This window comes from Pleurodeles waltl, chromosome 8 (genome assembly GCF_031143425.1).
Source record: "Pleurodeles waltl isolate 20211129_DDA chromosome 8, aPleWal1.hap1.20221129, whole genome shotgun sequence".
Taxonomy (NCBI): Eukaryota; Metazoa; Chordata; class Amphibia; order Caudata; family Salamandridae; genus Pleurodeles; species Pleurodeles waltl.
In genome coordinates this window covers 606,133,663-606,151,037 of record NC_090447.1, presented here as the reverse complement: position 1 = coordinate 606,151,037, position 17,375 = coordinate 606,133,663, and the positions used below count along the sequence as shown (strand labels likewise).

The 17,375-nt window shown below is 42.5% G+C and overlaps 1 protein-coding gene across 3 annotated transcripts in view; it reads right to left on the bottom strand.

Moving 5' to 3' along the window:
* SH3KBP1 (SH3 domain containing kinase binding protein 1) overlaps positions 1-17,375 on the bottom strand; it is a 1,044,962-nt gene that overhangs the window by 615,972 nt on the left and 411,615 nt on the right. For all 3 annotated transcript variants that reach the window (XM_069204692.1, XM_069204693.1, XM_069204694.1), the window contains exon 3: positions 8,415-8,538. In XM_069204692.1, the coding sequence (XP_069060793.1) occupies positions 8,415-8,538 (124 nt within the window). The remainder of the gene's footprint in view (positions 1-8,414; positions 8,539-17,375) is intronic.

The window sequence follows — 17,375 nt, the reverse complement described above, 5'->3', positions numbered from 1 at the left end:
GTCAGGAGCTTGGCGCCAGAGCCAGCTTTGGTGGCGCCTGGTGTGACAATCTTTAATGCTCGCCCCCTAGTGGCCTCCTCCCTGGACTCCCTCAATAGCACCCTCCCACAGGCGCACTCATCTCATGGCCCTTCTCACATGTCATTTCTTTTACAGTACTAGTAATCTCAATGTATGGTGTCAGAGCACTCTACATCACACACATATTGCATAGAGATAATGAATCAAACAAGTGTGTAAATCAACATATGCGAAATAGTATATAACATAATGAGTTCTACAAGGTGATGGGGTCAGACATCATGCATAAAAGTAGGCACTGTAAAGAGTGCTGGAGAAACACAAACTCGGATTTAAAATGCAATGCGTGGTTGGAGTTGTCTGCACGAATAATGATTAATTGCTAACCAAGGGGAACCATTTTTGTTATCAATTGTGGAATAAATAAAGATTGATGAAAAAACAATAAGGTTCTAAACCTGGCTTGAAGTTTGCATGCAGCTCTTTGGTGCCAGTGTATAGCTCACTGAGCTAAATTAGAAGGATTGTAAGTTATAAACTGCAAGTAACAAAAGGATGACTGTGATAAAAGTAGTAACCCACTGAGCTATCCACATAAAATAGAAATTTGTGATCTGCATATTCCATGTTGTGCTTTGCCGCAGGCTCATTAATTAACTGTAACTAAAGCACATATCCCGTAGGTAAGTACATTAATCACCAGAATTATTTTGACATTTTTATTATCAAAGGTGTTGGACACAAAAAAGATCTCCCAGCAGGTGTTTTTAACCTAAAAAGATAGTTTAAAATGCAGTGGCACTGATCTTGCCATCTGGTGCGGCGGCACCAAACATACCGCCCTGAAGCCAGCACTGCTTGGTACATCAATGCCTCATTGTTTTCCGTTTGCTATTTTGTTAACTTTTAACAGTGAAATCATTGGGCACCAGAGTTGCTCCAGTGCTGTAGTCCTATTTCTATGTCGCAGGTATGTCCTGGTTTTTTGTTTCATAATCTGGTCATCCTACCCAACAGGTGTTAGGAAGAAATTGAGCGTGCAGTGACTGCTTAAGAATTATTTCTGAAAAATGACGGGAACCCACAAGATAAAAATATGTACATAATCACCATAAACAAATACACGTAGTAGGAAGAATTCTCCCATCAGTATGCTTTCAGACGACCAATATTTAGCATTTAGAACACAATGAAGATGGTGCTCATTTGTAGATGAGAATGATGCTAAACATTCCAGCCCTTTGCCATGCATATCGGAATGATTCCAGTTTATGTCAGCAAAGAAATAAGGTTGGGAGGTTGAGAGCATGTAGGCCCTCTAGTCTTATCACGTTTGCTTTGTAGAGTGCTAAAATGAATAAATGGAAGCAATCTGAAAATCTTGAAACTGTGACCTCAACTCGGAGAGGAACAAACTACACAACAGAGTCCAGCTAGGAGAGCTGCTATGTGCAACTAAAGATACAGGTTTTGAGAGCCCTGAGCAAACTTTCAAAGCTTTAATGTAAGAGAATGTAAGGCCTTCCAGTACGACTTGAGGAACCCGCGACAGCACTGATAAGGTGGCCGAACAGAATCAGTGTGCCTCAATTGGGACATGGATCATGAGCAAGACCGAGCACAGTTTTCTTCCAAATCACGAGTAATTTGCTCGGACCATAGGAGGGCACCATGGCAACCCCATCAGATACTGCTTAGTACGAAGAAAGAGTAGGCTAAAAAAATGTGTCACACATAACGTAGGGCCCAAGTTTACAAAACAAGGCCCTATTCACTACGAATGTGTTCAATACAAAAGAGTTGATGTGAAAACTGCCTGGGTCATTAATTTTACAATAATTAACCCCCCCCCCCATGCAGGTTAATGAGATTAATGGATTATGCCACATGGGCAGGTGCAGCCTTCGAAAAAGTAACACGTGACTAAGGGCCAGATGTATCAAACGGTTTTGCCCATTTTGTGCCTATTGGAAAATATGTTCGTACATATGGCCCTAGATGCCTTAAAACTCACAGTTTCAGTTCTGGCATTGGTTTAACAGGATCAGGCAAGGCACAGTCTAAGTAAGAACTGTATTAAAAAAAAAATAGAGATGACCAAGAGAGTAAAGGCACGAACTATGGAGAAAGAACAAATGTGCAAGACAAAGAGAGACATCATGTTTTAAGCCTGTCAATGAGTGGAGAAAGCTTAGGAGTGGACTTTGAGACTAAGATGGTAAGGGCGGGGTGGTGGTATGAGAGCAGTATCTATTCATGAGAGCAAACAAACATATAAAAATAACTTTAGAACCAAAGTTCCCTCACGTCCTTCTAGATCCATTCAGCCTGTGTCATTCCCTTGTCTACTGATTCACCTAACCCTAGGCAGTGGTGGCACGCTGGTCCCCCAAGACATCTCTCGGCACTCCTAATTTTGTTTGCTTTGGTCAAGTTTAGGAAGGGTTAGATTGGCCTGTCAGACACTTTGGCACTGCCAGATGGGCCAGCATGAAAGGGCCAGTGTGTGGGCCGTCATTTTTTTATTTAGTCCCTTGCGCCAAGAAGGGACCAAAAAACTGCCCCACACACTGGCCTGACAGGCCAGTTCAACACCGAGTACAAGCCTTATTTTTTCCTGGCAGGCTTCGTTGTGGATGCAGACATCCACAAACACAATGCAATATATTCAGCAAATAAAACAGTTAAGGTCCAAACCAAGGTAAATACAGCAAACAATAATGAAATAAGTGTGCACAGTTTTTAATCCTCACAGCTCTAACCTCTAACCACTGGGGGTCCTCAACATTTTGAACAGGTGCCGCACCGAGCCTGGGATCGCATAGCACCTGGTGAGTGCACATTCAAAACCTTTTCGTAGAGGTTTTCACAGGTCTGCCTGCCTAATGCATAGTTAGTTAGGCTATGCGAGGCTGCTGCAAATACCATGACCTGCTAGGTTATGGCTACTTCTCAATACATGGAACATCAAAGAATCAACACAAACAGTAGGTCTCCGACTGACAGCAGCAAGACTTTCAGGATGCTGACTTGGAATGTCACCTAAGCAAGAATGGTGTCAGGACTAACTCGTCCACCTATACATTCACCTCAGCGACACCCACTCCTGAGATCTGTCTGAGCCGACACGTCACTCATGCCTTAACTGTACATATTCTGTGAGCGCTGAAAACTGGTACTATTCTGCCCTACGGATCTGCTCTGTGAGAAATGGAAGACTGCATGTATTCCCTTCTGAGAAAGAGGGACACTTGCTTTGCTACTGCCATATTGCCCAGTTCCATGAGGAAGGAAAGCTTTCACTGCTGCTTTAGACTTGTACCTCTCCTGCGATGGAATGACTTGTGAGAATGCTACCCCAGGTGTGCCTGTCCTCAAAAAGAAGGAAGCTTGCACTGTTTCTGCCCAGGTTGTAGCTGTTCTATGAAGAGGGGTGTTTCCACTGCTGATGCCCCATCTTATAACAAATGGAAAAGTTGAATGCCTTTATATAACAAGTCCTGGCCAGTTAGAAGCTTTTGTTGGTTCAAAGGCAAAAACTAGTTGCGGGGTCCTGACCCAGAGATTCTGTTTCAATCACCTCTTCCCGGCTTAACTGAAATATGTCATCCTGGAGTTACTTTTGCCTCCTTTTCTGAGATCATCATCACATTTGAGCAAGCTTGAAATAATTCAGGTCAGGATGTGCACTGCACAATAATGGCTCATATAGTAATTGGCAGTACTGTTGCTTTGTCTATAACAGCAATAATGTCTTGCATAGGTGGTTCACCACAACCGACTTGCCTATTGGGTCACTAATAAAATTGTCATCAGGGCAGAAGGGGGAAATAATGTCATACCCATCCAGGATCAGAATTGCACAGTCTCTCTTGTGTGTGGTCTATAAGACCATAATGTTGCTCCAACTCTAAAAGTAAATGCTATCAGTCATCAATGAAACTACCTCAGGAGCAAGGTTGCAGTTCACTAATTCTAATAAAGACCACTCAGTGCAGTAATATAATCTAAGGTGCTAAAGTGAAACAATCCCAAATAAACGTTTCATGTGAAAGTCTGCACTTCAGCTACAAAAAAGGAGCAGTCAGTGACCCTTGTAGTAGGGTAGAAGGTCCGGGCTGAGCTAAGAGCTGTTCTCCTCAGCCCCCATGCTGCCGCTTTTCCAGGCAGGATGCAAAAAAAAAAAACAGGACTGCCGTATTGGTGCTGGTCACGAAGCAGAGGATGCATGGGTGAGTGGTTCAAGTCTCATGCCTTATGCATTCCCACTTCCCACACCCAATCAGCCGCAAGTGTGGCTTGACAGCATGAGCATGGCTTGTTTCAACAGTGACCCGCCATGTGAAACGTGCTGCACGTGCTGACAGCCTTGCTAATAGGAAGCTGCAAGACCTCTTTAAGTAGTGTGGCTGGAGGAAAGTGGCCCAATCGCTCCCACCTACCCCCTGTCTGAAGCTGATTGCCTTATGAAACAGGACTGTTTCACAGTGTTTGTTGTGACGTACATTTTTTTCCTAAGGAAGATGCCTGACCCCACAGGAGCAATATCTAAGCATCAAAACATGTTGATGGAAAAGATAAATAGGGTCTTTTCCTTTGCCCACTTGTTTTGAATCTTGAGGCAAGGAGACACCAGTTAATAACATTTTAGCTCACCCACACACAATTTTTATATAGGCCTGACAGTTTAAGAAATATAGAACATAAATGTTGACATAAGTGACATAACCGCGCCCAAACTAGGGAACCCACAACCTGGAACAGTAGTACTCTTCACTGCTCCCCAGTGAAGGACATGGAACTCACTAATGAAGCCTATCTCGCTAGGTAGGTGAGTGTTCATCATCCTATAAGAGTACATGAATGTAGGTTAATTTGTACTTCTCATATGTTTATGGAAATCGCACAATGCTCTTTAACTCCTCTAACTCCCTCTTTACTGTGTAAGCTATCTATTTTGTACCTGTCATCTATGTGTAAGAAAGTCGTATTCTATTACTTCTGCTACTGTTCGCTGTCTTTAACTTATTACCTATGTTATAGAAGGTTGCATTGTTGTTAAATGTTGTACCTTTATTGTGTTGTGACGCTCAGTATAAAACTTTTCACTACTCATCAGAAAAAAATATTCACTTTGCCAATGCTTGTTTTAAAGCCCTATGTGAGTGAACGAGTAAACCCTCATAAATTTGGGTGCATAGTTTACTTTTGTATTTAGTGTGAATCCAGCAATTCTTCAAAAGGAGCAGTTGACCTTGTAAAATTTTATAACATAGCTGACAAGTGTCCAATTCTGACATTTTAGCCAACAACACATTGAATGCTGGGGTTGAGCCCATGATGAAACTGTTAAAAGCAAAACTACAAGCCCCACAATACAATATTCTATTGGTTGAAAACACAAACAAACAGTATTGTATGTCCCAGCACCCAAGTGCAGAGTTGTGAAATGCAAAATTAATTTTCATTCTGGCTTTCTACTTTTTGGCTTGCAGACAATCAAGGGCTCTACAGCCCAGTGGGTGAGAGGGCAGAGACTGCCGTAAATACCAGCATCTCTGTGCTAATGGGCTAGGATTAATGCTCCTTAGAAAACCTGGAAGGTCGCTATTCACCACAAGAATGTGAAAATCAGCAATTAGATGTGTGTATACATACGCAGAAGGGCAGAAAGGAAAAATAATTTCGTTTTGCTTCTGTTCCCAAACACGTACTCAGACTAGAACTGGGTGCAATTTTAATGGGGCACGTCCAACACTACTGTGAAGGCTCGGAATATTCGGATTATACTTTGAGGTGACCACAGTTTTGTCCATGGGGCAACCTAAATCTAAACAGGTAGAATTTACAATCCCTCCTTTGCAAAGATCCCTTCATTCTTCCACTTCTGTCACTTAAGGTACAGTGGGGAGTCTGAGCCCTCCAATGCTCATCAGATCTTGTGCCTTGCTTACTGCTGAGCCGCGTTTGGTAATGTGTCCTCCTCTGCTTATCCTCTACTGTTGGCAACCAAAACAGTCCAGACACCGACTACCATGAAGTTTGCTATGATGCCCCCGCTAGTTTGTCTCTGTACTGTAGCTGAGTGTGGTGGATGGAACTGAACAACATAAAGGGACGCCCCGTACTGCCTCAGAAGGGAGAAATTACCTCCCCTCTAGCAGGGCCGGCTCTAGGGCGGTGCGACCGGTGCACCCGCACCGGGTGCTGACTTCGGGTGGGGGCGCCGTGGTTGCAAGTATATTACGGTCTTAAACCAACTGCTGCCCCTTGTCTCCAGAAATGTTCAGGCAAGAATAAGAATGCGAAGATAACTTCGGTAATTAATCTTCCTAGAGAGAGATGGGAGTTTTGTCTAGTGGACGTTTTGACTTATCATAGGGAAGAGGGCTTATATGCCTGCAGATCACAAACTGCATAAAATGTAAATAGGTCAGTGGTGTACTTCTTTTGCTAGAGAGTTGCTTTTGTTACTTGCAGTTTAGAAGTTAAAATCCTCATATAGAACAGCAAGCTATTACCTGTCATTAAAGAGCTGCACGCAAACTCAAGGTATAGATTAGAGCATTATGATTTCCCCCCAGTCTTTCATTTTCCTAATCCTGCAAAAAGGGTTCATGTGGGCAGAAATCAAGTCTTATCATTAAAGAGACCCCCCTCCACGGTGTCACATTATAAACTCTGGGTTTGTGCTTCTCCAGACCAAGAAGTCTTAAACAATGCTGCCAGCAGTATGGATGACATGTGACATGTAGTCCTCTGTCACATGTAACATTCATTGCTTCACAAAACTTACCTCTACAAACAATTGTGAAAAAAAAGAGGGATTCAGAAGTAGGGCTTTGTTAATACATCTAGCCGTGTTACATAAACAGCAGAGCTGCAGGTCTGACCTATTTCAATGCACAATCGAGCATTTTAAACCTGGTAAAATATGTCAGCATGGCCTGTAGGAAACGTGGTAACCATGTACCAGGGCAAGCAACACAGGAACACAACATTACAGAGCTGTTGGTGTAACCTTGCGCGCTTTGAAAAGTAACACTGTGGTCTGCGTCAGGGAGCTGCTCTTGCTAACTGCACTAGTGCACGCTGGTGCTGCCAGAATGAATCCAAACACCAGCAGAGGAAGAGACACACAATGCGCTAAAGGGATTAATCCTAAAACTTCCACCCTTTCGTGTGCTCGTCAGAGTCACAATAAGGAAGCTTTTGAGTGATTGTTATCCATTCTTGGTACCTGCTGTTTGGAAATAAATGCAGCCACTGTTGTCGCAGTTCATCTGTCGCGTCCTAGCTCTAGGCATCTACGGCTGCAGCTACGTCGCAATTAAATGGCTGCCGAAGAAAAGATACATATCTGACCATAAGTGTAACAAAGACCAATTCACAAGGCTGAATAATAAAAAGTGAACGATTTTATTTAAAACAGGCTGAGATGTGTAGCTCCATGTTCGCACCGGCCGGTGAGGAGCATAAAACTCCACGCCCAGTGGAGAGTATTAAACAGCAACAAGTCAATAAAAGAGAAATAATATAATTAGAAACAGCAATTGCAGAAAACTGCACAAAGCCTTCATTAAGTGGTACCAGACTGTTAAGCCTCTCAGTGGCATCAATCCCACAATACTCCAATCAACTGCAAAAAAATCAATCCATTCCTTTGTCACTCAAAATGTACTTGTGGTGGCTTCTCATCTGTGGGGACAAGTCGAGAGTAGTCACTGCCACGGCCTTCTTGCATATTAATATAACCCAATGACAATACACCTTTAACATACAGACACATGTGCAAACCCTCCTTTACCACGTCTATGTCCCCATTACAATATAACTCTGAGATAATATCATGAATACCAACGGTGGTAGTGCAATTACCGAAATGCTGCTTGCACCATGCTAGCCCGACCTTCTCCAAATGAGGGCTTTCTACTATCTGATGCCAGCAGAGCCACACTGCCTTTGTTACTAATTCAGTTCTCTGGCTTCTCTGAAGAGTCTTACAACAAGGATATCACACGTGGCCCAGGTTAAAGAACGCATGCTAGAACAAAATATTCCACGTTTAACTTTGTCAAGAGCTTTCATTACGAGATTGGAAGTGGTATACTTTATTGAATCACTGAAAGTCTACTGAAGGGTACCAGCAGCAAAAGTACGGCGGAGGAGTTCATTTGAATGTGGTTCACGTGTGGTACACCCTGTACTCCAAGTCAAGTCTCATTTGTATAACTCCAATCCCCCTTACATCAGTGTGGCAACTTTATCATTATATCTTGGTATTAAATCCGGATTGAGCACAGAGCTATGAATGAGCCCCTCATGGTGCAACTGTACCTAGAGAACAGCAAGTGGGGTTGGACGCAGGAAATATTGGTATCAGGTATTCTTACCTTTTCTGGAGACTCTAATGACCGCCTCCGCTGAGTGTCCGATGCTTCCATTTGGGCCCTCCTTTGCAGGTTTTTCAGGTACTTTGTTAATGAGAATTTCTTTCTTCGAATCCTTCTTTAGCTCCTTAGAAAGAAGAACACAGAACAGGAATTGTCAGAAAGATACTTCAACCAACAATATCACGTCAGAAATTTCATGCAATAACTTTGCATGAATAAAATAAACGAAACATGACAACCCAACCTTAGGTTTAAATCAAAGTTTGCATATGGTTCAGGGCTAAAACAGTGGATTAACATTAAATATAGCTGCCAATAAAAAAGGCCATAAAAATAAGGTTTTAGTGAGGTCTCCTCAGAATGTTCAGACAGATCAAAAAACACACATGCTGAAATCTAACACATGGTCACTCGTTAAAAGGCCAATTTTAGAGCAACAGAGAATCGAAAATGAGTAGTAATCAGGTCACTATGCTCTTTTACCATTCTGACCCATGATGGCACTACCACAGCTATTAATTTAGCCACTGGTTACCGCTGGAAAAGGTATGTTGTTCATAGGCAAGGCGACATGCAGAGTTAGCTGCAGTATGCTGACGCATCCAGTTAGAGCTGACTTCTAAACCAAGGGTGGTGACAAAGATCCTTTTCCTCCATGAAACGTAAATGAATTACCCTCTTAGAGCCAGACCTTCTACCTCTTAAAGACGGTTTGTCTCTATTCACCTAAATGTAAGTCAATCCCAGTAACAGAAGAACAGAGGACGCTTTCACTCATTTGTAGCACGTTAAGATAAACATATATACATGAAATACCCCCCAAGATAAAAAAATATATATATATTTACCCATTAAGACGATGTACTTCCTTGCTGCAGAGGAGCACTTGACTGACACTTTAAATAAGCACTGGAGGGCACAATGAAGGGAATCTTGCCCCTGGAATTGGTTAGCCTGTGTAGTACACTTTGTACATTTCGCATGTGTGACGCCCATGCGGAGAATATTTATTTATATTCCGCACTGCAACAGGATACACAAGTCTTTTGGTGATGGATATGAGGCTTACTCTTCGTTTTGATAGGCTGTGTGACCATCAGCAGTCATTCAGAATGATTGTCTTAAGAAAGCTCATTGACAAATTCAATGGAATGAAACGTGTCAGCTGTAGGATATGTATGTATGTGATTGTTTGAAACAAAGAAACATAAGTCCTCATTGCCCAATTTAGGTGACTAGATCTACATGATTGATCGAAATAAACAAACTCAAATTCATCAGTACCGAGCCTTGAGTAATTGCTTATGAATCACAATAAGTGGAATTGCACCAAGACATCTTTTTATTTCTGAACCTTATCCAGTCCTGCATGCAGGTCCATGAGGAGCACATTAGAAAAGCAGCCCAGAAGTAAAGATAAGCCTGAAAAGCATATTATCCATTTTTGTTTAGTAAAGTATTAAACATGGGTGTATCTTTCCAAGTTCTAATCCCATCCTTCAACAACAGAAGCAATGTGGTCATCTATGGCAAGCGTTAAATGGAGATATGGTAATGTCAGGTTCTGGCTGGCAGGTTTTGATTCAAGGTTTCTCGATGATTCAAAGAATAATAAGCATTATGAATACGTGAGTGTGACGTCCCTCTATGCTTATACTTTAGTCTAATACAGTGTGATGTTGGAAAAAGGACATGCCAGGGCAGAATGAGTACTTTACCATCAATGTTGTGACCTGTCCGTGCAAGGAGTGGTCTTGCAAGGCAGAAGAGTCCAGCGTCACTGACTCATTTACATCTGTCACATGAAAATATTGAGGTGGCCAATCAGAACTGCCACATTGGAATGGTCGGAGTAAAGGAGAATATGGCAAATTATGATTGGAGTAATATTTGCATAATTTTACAAAACACATGCAGGCATAAAGAGTGTTATACAGATTGGGAGGAGGGATTCTGCAAGCTACAGTCCACATGTTAGTATTTTTGTTACCAGACTCTTGACTTTTGCAAGTTCTCAGTTGTAGGCTTCGCACATTCATCGCGAGGCAACTTCCAGACTATGTACAGGTGGAGAAGACAACGAACAACAAGACCAGGCACCCTGGGACCACTGGCTTATTTTACCTCATATTCTACCCCTGGTGTGACGTGAGGGAATGTCTCGGTCACTGACCACTTTATTGCTGGATGATCCTCGAAGGCACAGAAACAAGTGTGTTGTCACATATAAAACCAGGCAAGCAATGCACAAACAGCCAATTAATGATCACATCCTCACTTCATTCACTTATCCACAAATGTCTTCAGTCACATTTGGTGTCATAATTAACTTACAAACCCTGGTCCGCCCCCTGTTGTATGCATCTGCCTATGACAGCCTTTCTTAAGCGTCTGACTTCCGCGGACCCCGCTGAATCACTACTGTGACCCAGGGACTATTTGAAACTCAAAATAATGTACAACAATACAGAAACAAGTATACATTAAACTAATTAACAAAGAAACAAACGAAATGCACAGTTAATGGAAAGGTTGGAGTTTTTCAAAATCTAGTTTTATTTCTAAAAAACGAAGCGATTTTCTTTAAACTAGCAGAACAGTTTTTCTTTTTTATAGTTAGTGCTCTATTTTTTCAACAAATAGTGCGGCTTCAACTGAGGCCACCAACAGTATATATTAGATTCCATTTGCCATGCTTGCGTTGTTCCTACACATAAAGATATGAATACCAACTTTTGGCTTTCAATTTCAAATTCCTTCTCATTTGCAGAGCATTTTTTCAGTTTTCAATTTTGCCTTTTTATGTATAAATACTTTATTAATGTGCTAATATTATTTAATTTTCTACAGCGTTGCGGACCCCCTGAGTAGGCATCTTGGACCACCCAGAATCCACGCTGTACAGGTTATGTATCACTGTTTTAGTGGATGACACTAAAACGTTGCACTCACGGATAAGGTTAATGCATACTGCAAGAGATTTGAGGTGGGCAACAAAGGGTCAGTCTTGTTTTTTTGTGTAAGATCTAAACCAAGATTTCTTTTCTGACATCCTAAAGTCCTAAAGCATAGATATTTACTAGTCTCCAGTGGTGGCACATTTGTACCACACATAGGATCATTTCCATTTCTTGTTCCATAGAATTACTTTTCTATGTATCAAGAACACTGCATTTATCACAGTTGGCCTTACTCTGCATGAAAGGAGTGAAGTCCTTTAGATTATCCTAAATAAATACTATTGTTCTACGATCCCAATTTAATTCTACAAGATCTCCTTTTATAGGATGAAGTAGTGTTTCTTTAAGTGCGTTGTGCAACCTTCCTGAAAAGAACGATTTTCGCCCTGTAAATACCGATTTTAAATCTGAAACTAAAATAGTAAATTTGGTAAATTGAATGCATTTTGGGCTGCCTTAAAAACGTTTTTCTACATTATAAACCTTAATATCTTTTGCATTCTATTTAACATAATTATCCTCAATTGTTCTGTTGCAGTCTGCTGGGATAATTATTTAATTTTCTGATAACCAAAATAAAACTGATTAAAATTACTAATTTTTGTGCAGTCTGCATAAATGGCAGTGCACGATTCTGTTTTTATGCTTCATTTCTTCCAGAAGAATCGAATGAGACATTCAAGTTCTACAGGAAAAAAAATGATCAGTGGACTCATACAATTGACATAAGTCTCTGTCAGTGGTAGTCGCAGGTGTTTGAGAGCTGCATTTTATTGGAACCCATTGTTGAGTAGTGATTTGAGTATTCCTAATGAGTACTCTCCTTTCTAGGGTCAGTCATAACTTTATCACGTAGGGTACCCTACTGTAATGCAACCCTTGTGTTTTTTAAATATAGTTCTTCTATTGGCTCTACTGGTCGCCGCAGCCCCAGAAATGTTTTTTCTCCATTACCTTAAAAGGATTCCCTCTTACGATGTGGCTCGGCGACTCCATTTTTTTAAAGAGGTTCATCTACATTAGTTTAAATGACTCACCCTTTCAACATAAATGTGTTTCGTCTGTGCCAGTGCATGAGGATCACTGTCCTGATGCTTGCAAATTTCAACCGTTGAGGGATCAATGTGTTGAGCAATAGATAAAATATCTCAAAGGTGTCACGGGACTCTGTAAACGTTGTATGCCATTTCTCAAACTTTTATCCCCAAAGCACAACTGTAACTGCAACTGGTGGAGGCACGCACAAATACAGGAGAACGAGACTCCCACCCACGTAAGGTTTGAGTTCTGTGTTGGTCCTGTGCAGGAACCTTCTGCATTCTCAGTTAGGCTATTTTTCTTAGCCCAGAACTGTGGTCCTGACCAAAGCTTGGTGAGTTGCTAATACAACCAGTGGTCGTTGAGTACCTAACCGACCTGTCAGTGTTTTGATGTGGTGTGCTAACAACGGTATGCAGAGTATTTTCCATTGGAACCTCCCCCTGAACATTTCCCTCACCTCTTCCACATCATAAGATAAAACACTGTGGCATGTGGAGAAATAAATTAATAAACGCGGGAAAAAGGAAGGAAGGGCAGGAGTCCAGAACGAAAGAAAAAGGTAAACAGAGGGCAGATCAAACCATTGGGGTGGGCTGCAGAAGAAGCTGCCTCGTGTGCGACTCACAGTCTGCCACGATTATGTCCTAAAAGGTGATACACAAGGGTGAGGAACGGTTGGGTGAGGGCTAGAAATGGTTGGGTGAGTGCTAGGAAGGGTTGGGTGAGTGCTAGGAAGGGTTGGGTGAGTGCGAGGAACGGCTGGGTGAGTGCTAGGAAGGGTTGGATGAGTGCGAGAAACGGCTAGGTGAGAGGAACGGCTGGGTGAGGGTGAGGAACGGCTGGCTGGGGGTGAGGAAGGCTGGGTGAGGGTGTGGAGTGGCTGGGTGAGTGCGAGAGACGACTGGGTGATAGGGATGACTGGGTGAGAGGAACGGCTGGGTGAGTACGAGGAACGGCTGGGTGAGTGTGTGGAATGGCTGGGTGAGTGCGAGGAACAGGAACGGCTGGCTGGGGGTGAGGAATGGCTGGGTGAATGTGTGGAACGGTTGGGTGAGTGCGAGGAACGGCTGGGAGAGAGGAACGGCTGGGAGAGAGGAACGGCTGGGTAAGTGAGAGGAACGGCTGGCTGGGGGTGAGGAACGGCTGGGTGAGTGCGAGGAACGGCTGGGAGAGAGGAACGGCTGGGTGAGTGTGTGGAATGGCTGGGTGAGTGTGTGGAATGGCTGGGTGAGTGTGTGGAACGGCTGGGTGAGTGCGAGGGACGGCTGGGTGAGAGGAACGGCTGGGTGAGTGCGAGGAACGGCTGGGTGAGTGTGTGGAACGGACCTTCATGTGATGATCTCACTGTGGGAAAGTGGCCGGTACCTAGTCCTAGAACCAATGACAACAGGTCATGAAGTTCTACACATATGAAGTCTGTGTGTCTCTCTGTCTCCCTTTGCATAGCAACCAGGGTAGGGGGTAAAGGAGAATCCAGGCACGTGGGAGATCATTGGAAGAGATTTTTTTCCATCTCACTCTCTCTAAATTGTCATCCCTTCTTCCCTTCCTGGGCCATGTTTATTATATGGATACTGGTTTGAAAGGTGAGTTTTAAATTTGTCCCACAACAAACGAGGGGTTGTGTTGTTTTATAAGTTTGTTGGTAGTATATTACGTTCCACGTGTGTGTACAAAGTAGTGCTTATCTGCATGAGCCCTGGCTGGATTTCTCCCAAGGGAGTGGTTTAGGTTTCAGCTTTTTTGACTGGGATTACTTTGAGTACTCACAGAGCCTGTCGCTCAATTTCTTCAATGTGATAGGTAAAAATAAATACAACATTTGAACACTTCTTACAAACTAAAACATTGCGATGTCATTTAGGCCCGTGCAAACTGTATTTGCACTGTATTTGCACTCGTTTTACATGTGTTATTTCTGCGTGTTTCCAGTTTTGCCCTAGGAGTTACTGCATGCTGAAAGATAATTTTAAATGCAGGAAAACACAATTTGCGTTAAGCTGTAAATACGTTTTAGTGTTAAAACAGATGCAAATACCATATAGGCCCGTTCTACTGCTATAGATATTTCTTTAAGATGCCCAACCCAATCAGACTGTAAGATTGTGTAATGCAAGTGTAAGGTGACTTCTGGCTTTTTACCAGTACTGGTCTTATCCTTGTGCTCTTGTGTAGAGAGGGGAGAGAGAATGCTTCTAAGGCCCTGAGTTTGTAATCAAGTTACTAGAGAAAGAGGAAAGCTAGAGACATCAAGAATGAAAAATCCATATGAGAACATAAACATTCTTCCCTTTGCGACTGAATAGAATGTTCCATAGATAAATATGTAGAAAGTTACATTGTCATAGATAAAAATAGACCAGTAACATTAAAGTCTGGGTTACACTAGAGAATGTTATCACTTCCTATGATGTCACTTCCTGTGCTAACTAGTCCAACGCTTATCCTGCTTGGAACAGACATAAACATCCATAGACGATGATGTTCCGAATTACAATGCGAGCATAATTTAGAAAGCACGGAGCTGTGACATTCTGGTGTTTGTACTTTCCTGGCTGCCTGGGTCCAAGCTTGCAGAAGAGCCGGGCTTGCTAATTACAATTCTAGAAAAGCAAGCTTTTCAATTTTGTTTTTGAAGTCATAATTGCTGGTCATCCTTATGAGTTTAGTGGAGCCGAGTTGTTTGTAACTCTCACAATGATGTTGCTCATCTCTCTGGATTAGTAAAGGGAGGCAGGGTTGATGCAGAAATAAAATCCCTGCTGGTGTGTTATGCTGCAGTGTCACTTGAGCTGTGCAATGGCAGATACCAGCAGACCTTTGTCAAGAGTTAAGTTGACGTCACCCTAATGGCCAGACGAACACTTCGGTCCATACTCTCAGCTTCCCATTGATTAGCAGAAACTGTTGTTTACCTAAACCGTCCAATGGTGTGGCGGCAAGCAGGGGAGCAACAAAAGCGAATCTGCATGAATGCCTAAATGAAGTGGGAGACAGACTAAGCCAATGTCTAAGGGCGAAATATTACTGAACAAACACAAGGAAAGCCACGTAAAGGGCACTTCAAAGCTATTGGAATGGACTGAGAGGCTTGCAGCAGCCTGTATGAAATGACACACGTCGCATGGCATCAAGGAAGAAAGTTTGTCACTTGCTTAGAGTAGCTCTCTTGACTTTAGATCACCCAAAAGTAATGGGCACAGATGTAGAATAGAACTGAGCTGCACTCTGTGCACATAATCCGATGAGGTCACGCATAAGACTGCGAGAGCAGAGTGCTCCACGATTACAACAGCATGCTTTCACTTCCTAATCACCTAGTCAACTATCACCTGGGCCACAAGAAAGATACTGATGCCATCAAGCTTACAATGGGTGCTGTGGGCACGGTACCTGGAAATTCTTTGCTATTTTGCCAGGATTGCCTTCCCCACAATTACATCTTCCCATCTGACGTCTACCTAGAAGGTCTATTAACACCACCATGCTTAATACCACAGCCACTGCAGTGCAGGATGAGTAGATATGAAGGGGAACAAGAACCATCAAACCTTATGCAGCCAAAAGAGTAGACTATGCAAGCCTAGATGCCTAGAGCAACATGGATTTATGGAGATAACGATGGAAATGGTAATAAATTCCAACCTACCAACGAACCTAGAACAGCACTAAAAGCAAATTTAGAAAACCACTCCTGCGACTTGTGTAAGACTTGCGCTGCCAACATGAGCTGGCAGAAGAAGGAACAAATAATTAAAACCAACAGTCGTAACGCTCAACTGTGCGAAAAGAACTGTGTTTTTCTTTGAAGGAGGAGTGTACAAATTTGATGTAGAAAGCCATGCGAAGCACATTCTGCAGCTGGGGGCCTTTGACAGTGACAAGCCTTTCTCCTTTTAAGCTGCAGAGTGTTCAGCGTACCTGAAGAAGGTCTCAGTTTGATGAGTGCATGGTGCATTAAAGAGGTGTAGTGCTATATTTTTGTTGCTGAGGTATTATGGGACCTTTCTGTCGAAACTCTGGGTTCAGTAGATTCTACAGACTGACTCAGTGGTAAATGGGAAGGCAGTGTAACTATTTAAAGATCAGGGAAAAGGAACCCGAGCTTCTTTCAAGCTACCTGTTTTGCTATCTGTTGTTTTTTGACCACCTTATGCAGGAGACCTCATGTTTTGCGAGGGTGAGGTGGTGCTAGATGGCAAATGGGCTTGGTCAAGCATCATCTCTAACAGATTTTATTAGCTTAAATGTTTATTTCATAGACATATGAAGTCACCAATGCTTCATTAATAGAGAACATGCTTGCTAAAATATAGTCATTTCTCATTTAGCTAGACTTGTGCCTTGTCCTACCTAAAGCACCGAAGAACCTAGAAGTGGCCCATTACTTGAAGAATTAAAGCAGCCAAAATGACAACGACAGACTGATAAAATAAGGTACTGACTTGGCATGAAAAGGGCTGAAGACAAATATCTTTCATTTTGAAATCTTAGACATCTCCTTGCATCTGCAAAAGAGGTAAGGCTAGAGGTGGTGGGTGCAACGCAGCAGAGAAGGGATCCATAAACAGTCAGACTGTTCCAGTTTATCACAATGACTCCTCAGAACAATGCAATTGTGTACTCCAGACACAGCATAAAGTTGCACTCGTTCTTATCTTAGGCCTAGATGCACTACCACCCTCTGCCAATCAAATACCTGTGTCACCAGATATGGCTGTCCAAAATCTGTTGGTGAAATTATAGCCAGAAAGATTATGCTCAAGAATAACTAATTGGCTGATTTATTTAACCTGAAATGTAGCCAAACATGCATATACTTCAGAAGGATTTGAGAGACTGAGTCGATTCTGTAAATGTGGTTTAACTGTATCAATTTCTAGAAAGCTAGGGGCCAGCATATGGATCCAGGAGAAACAGTTTACCAACAATAAGCTTTTGTTACACCGGGATTAGGGAT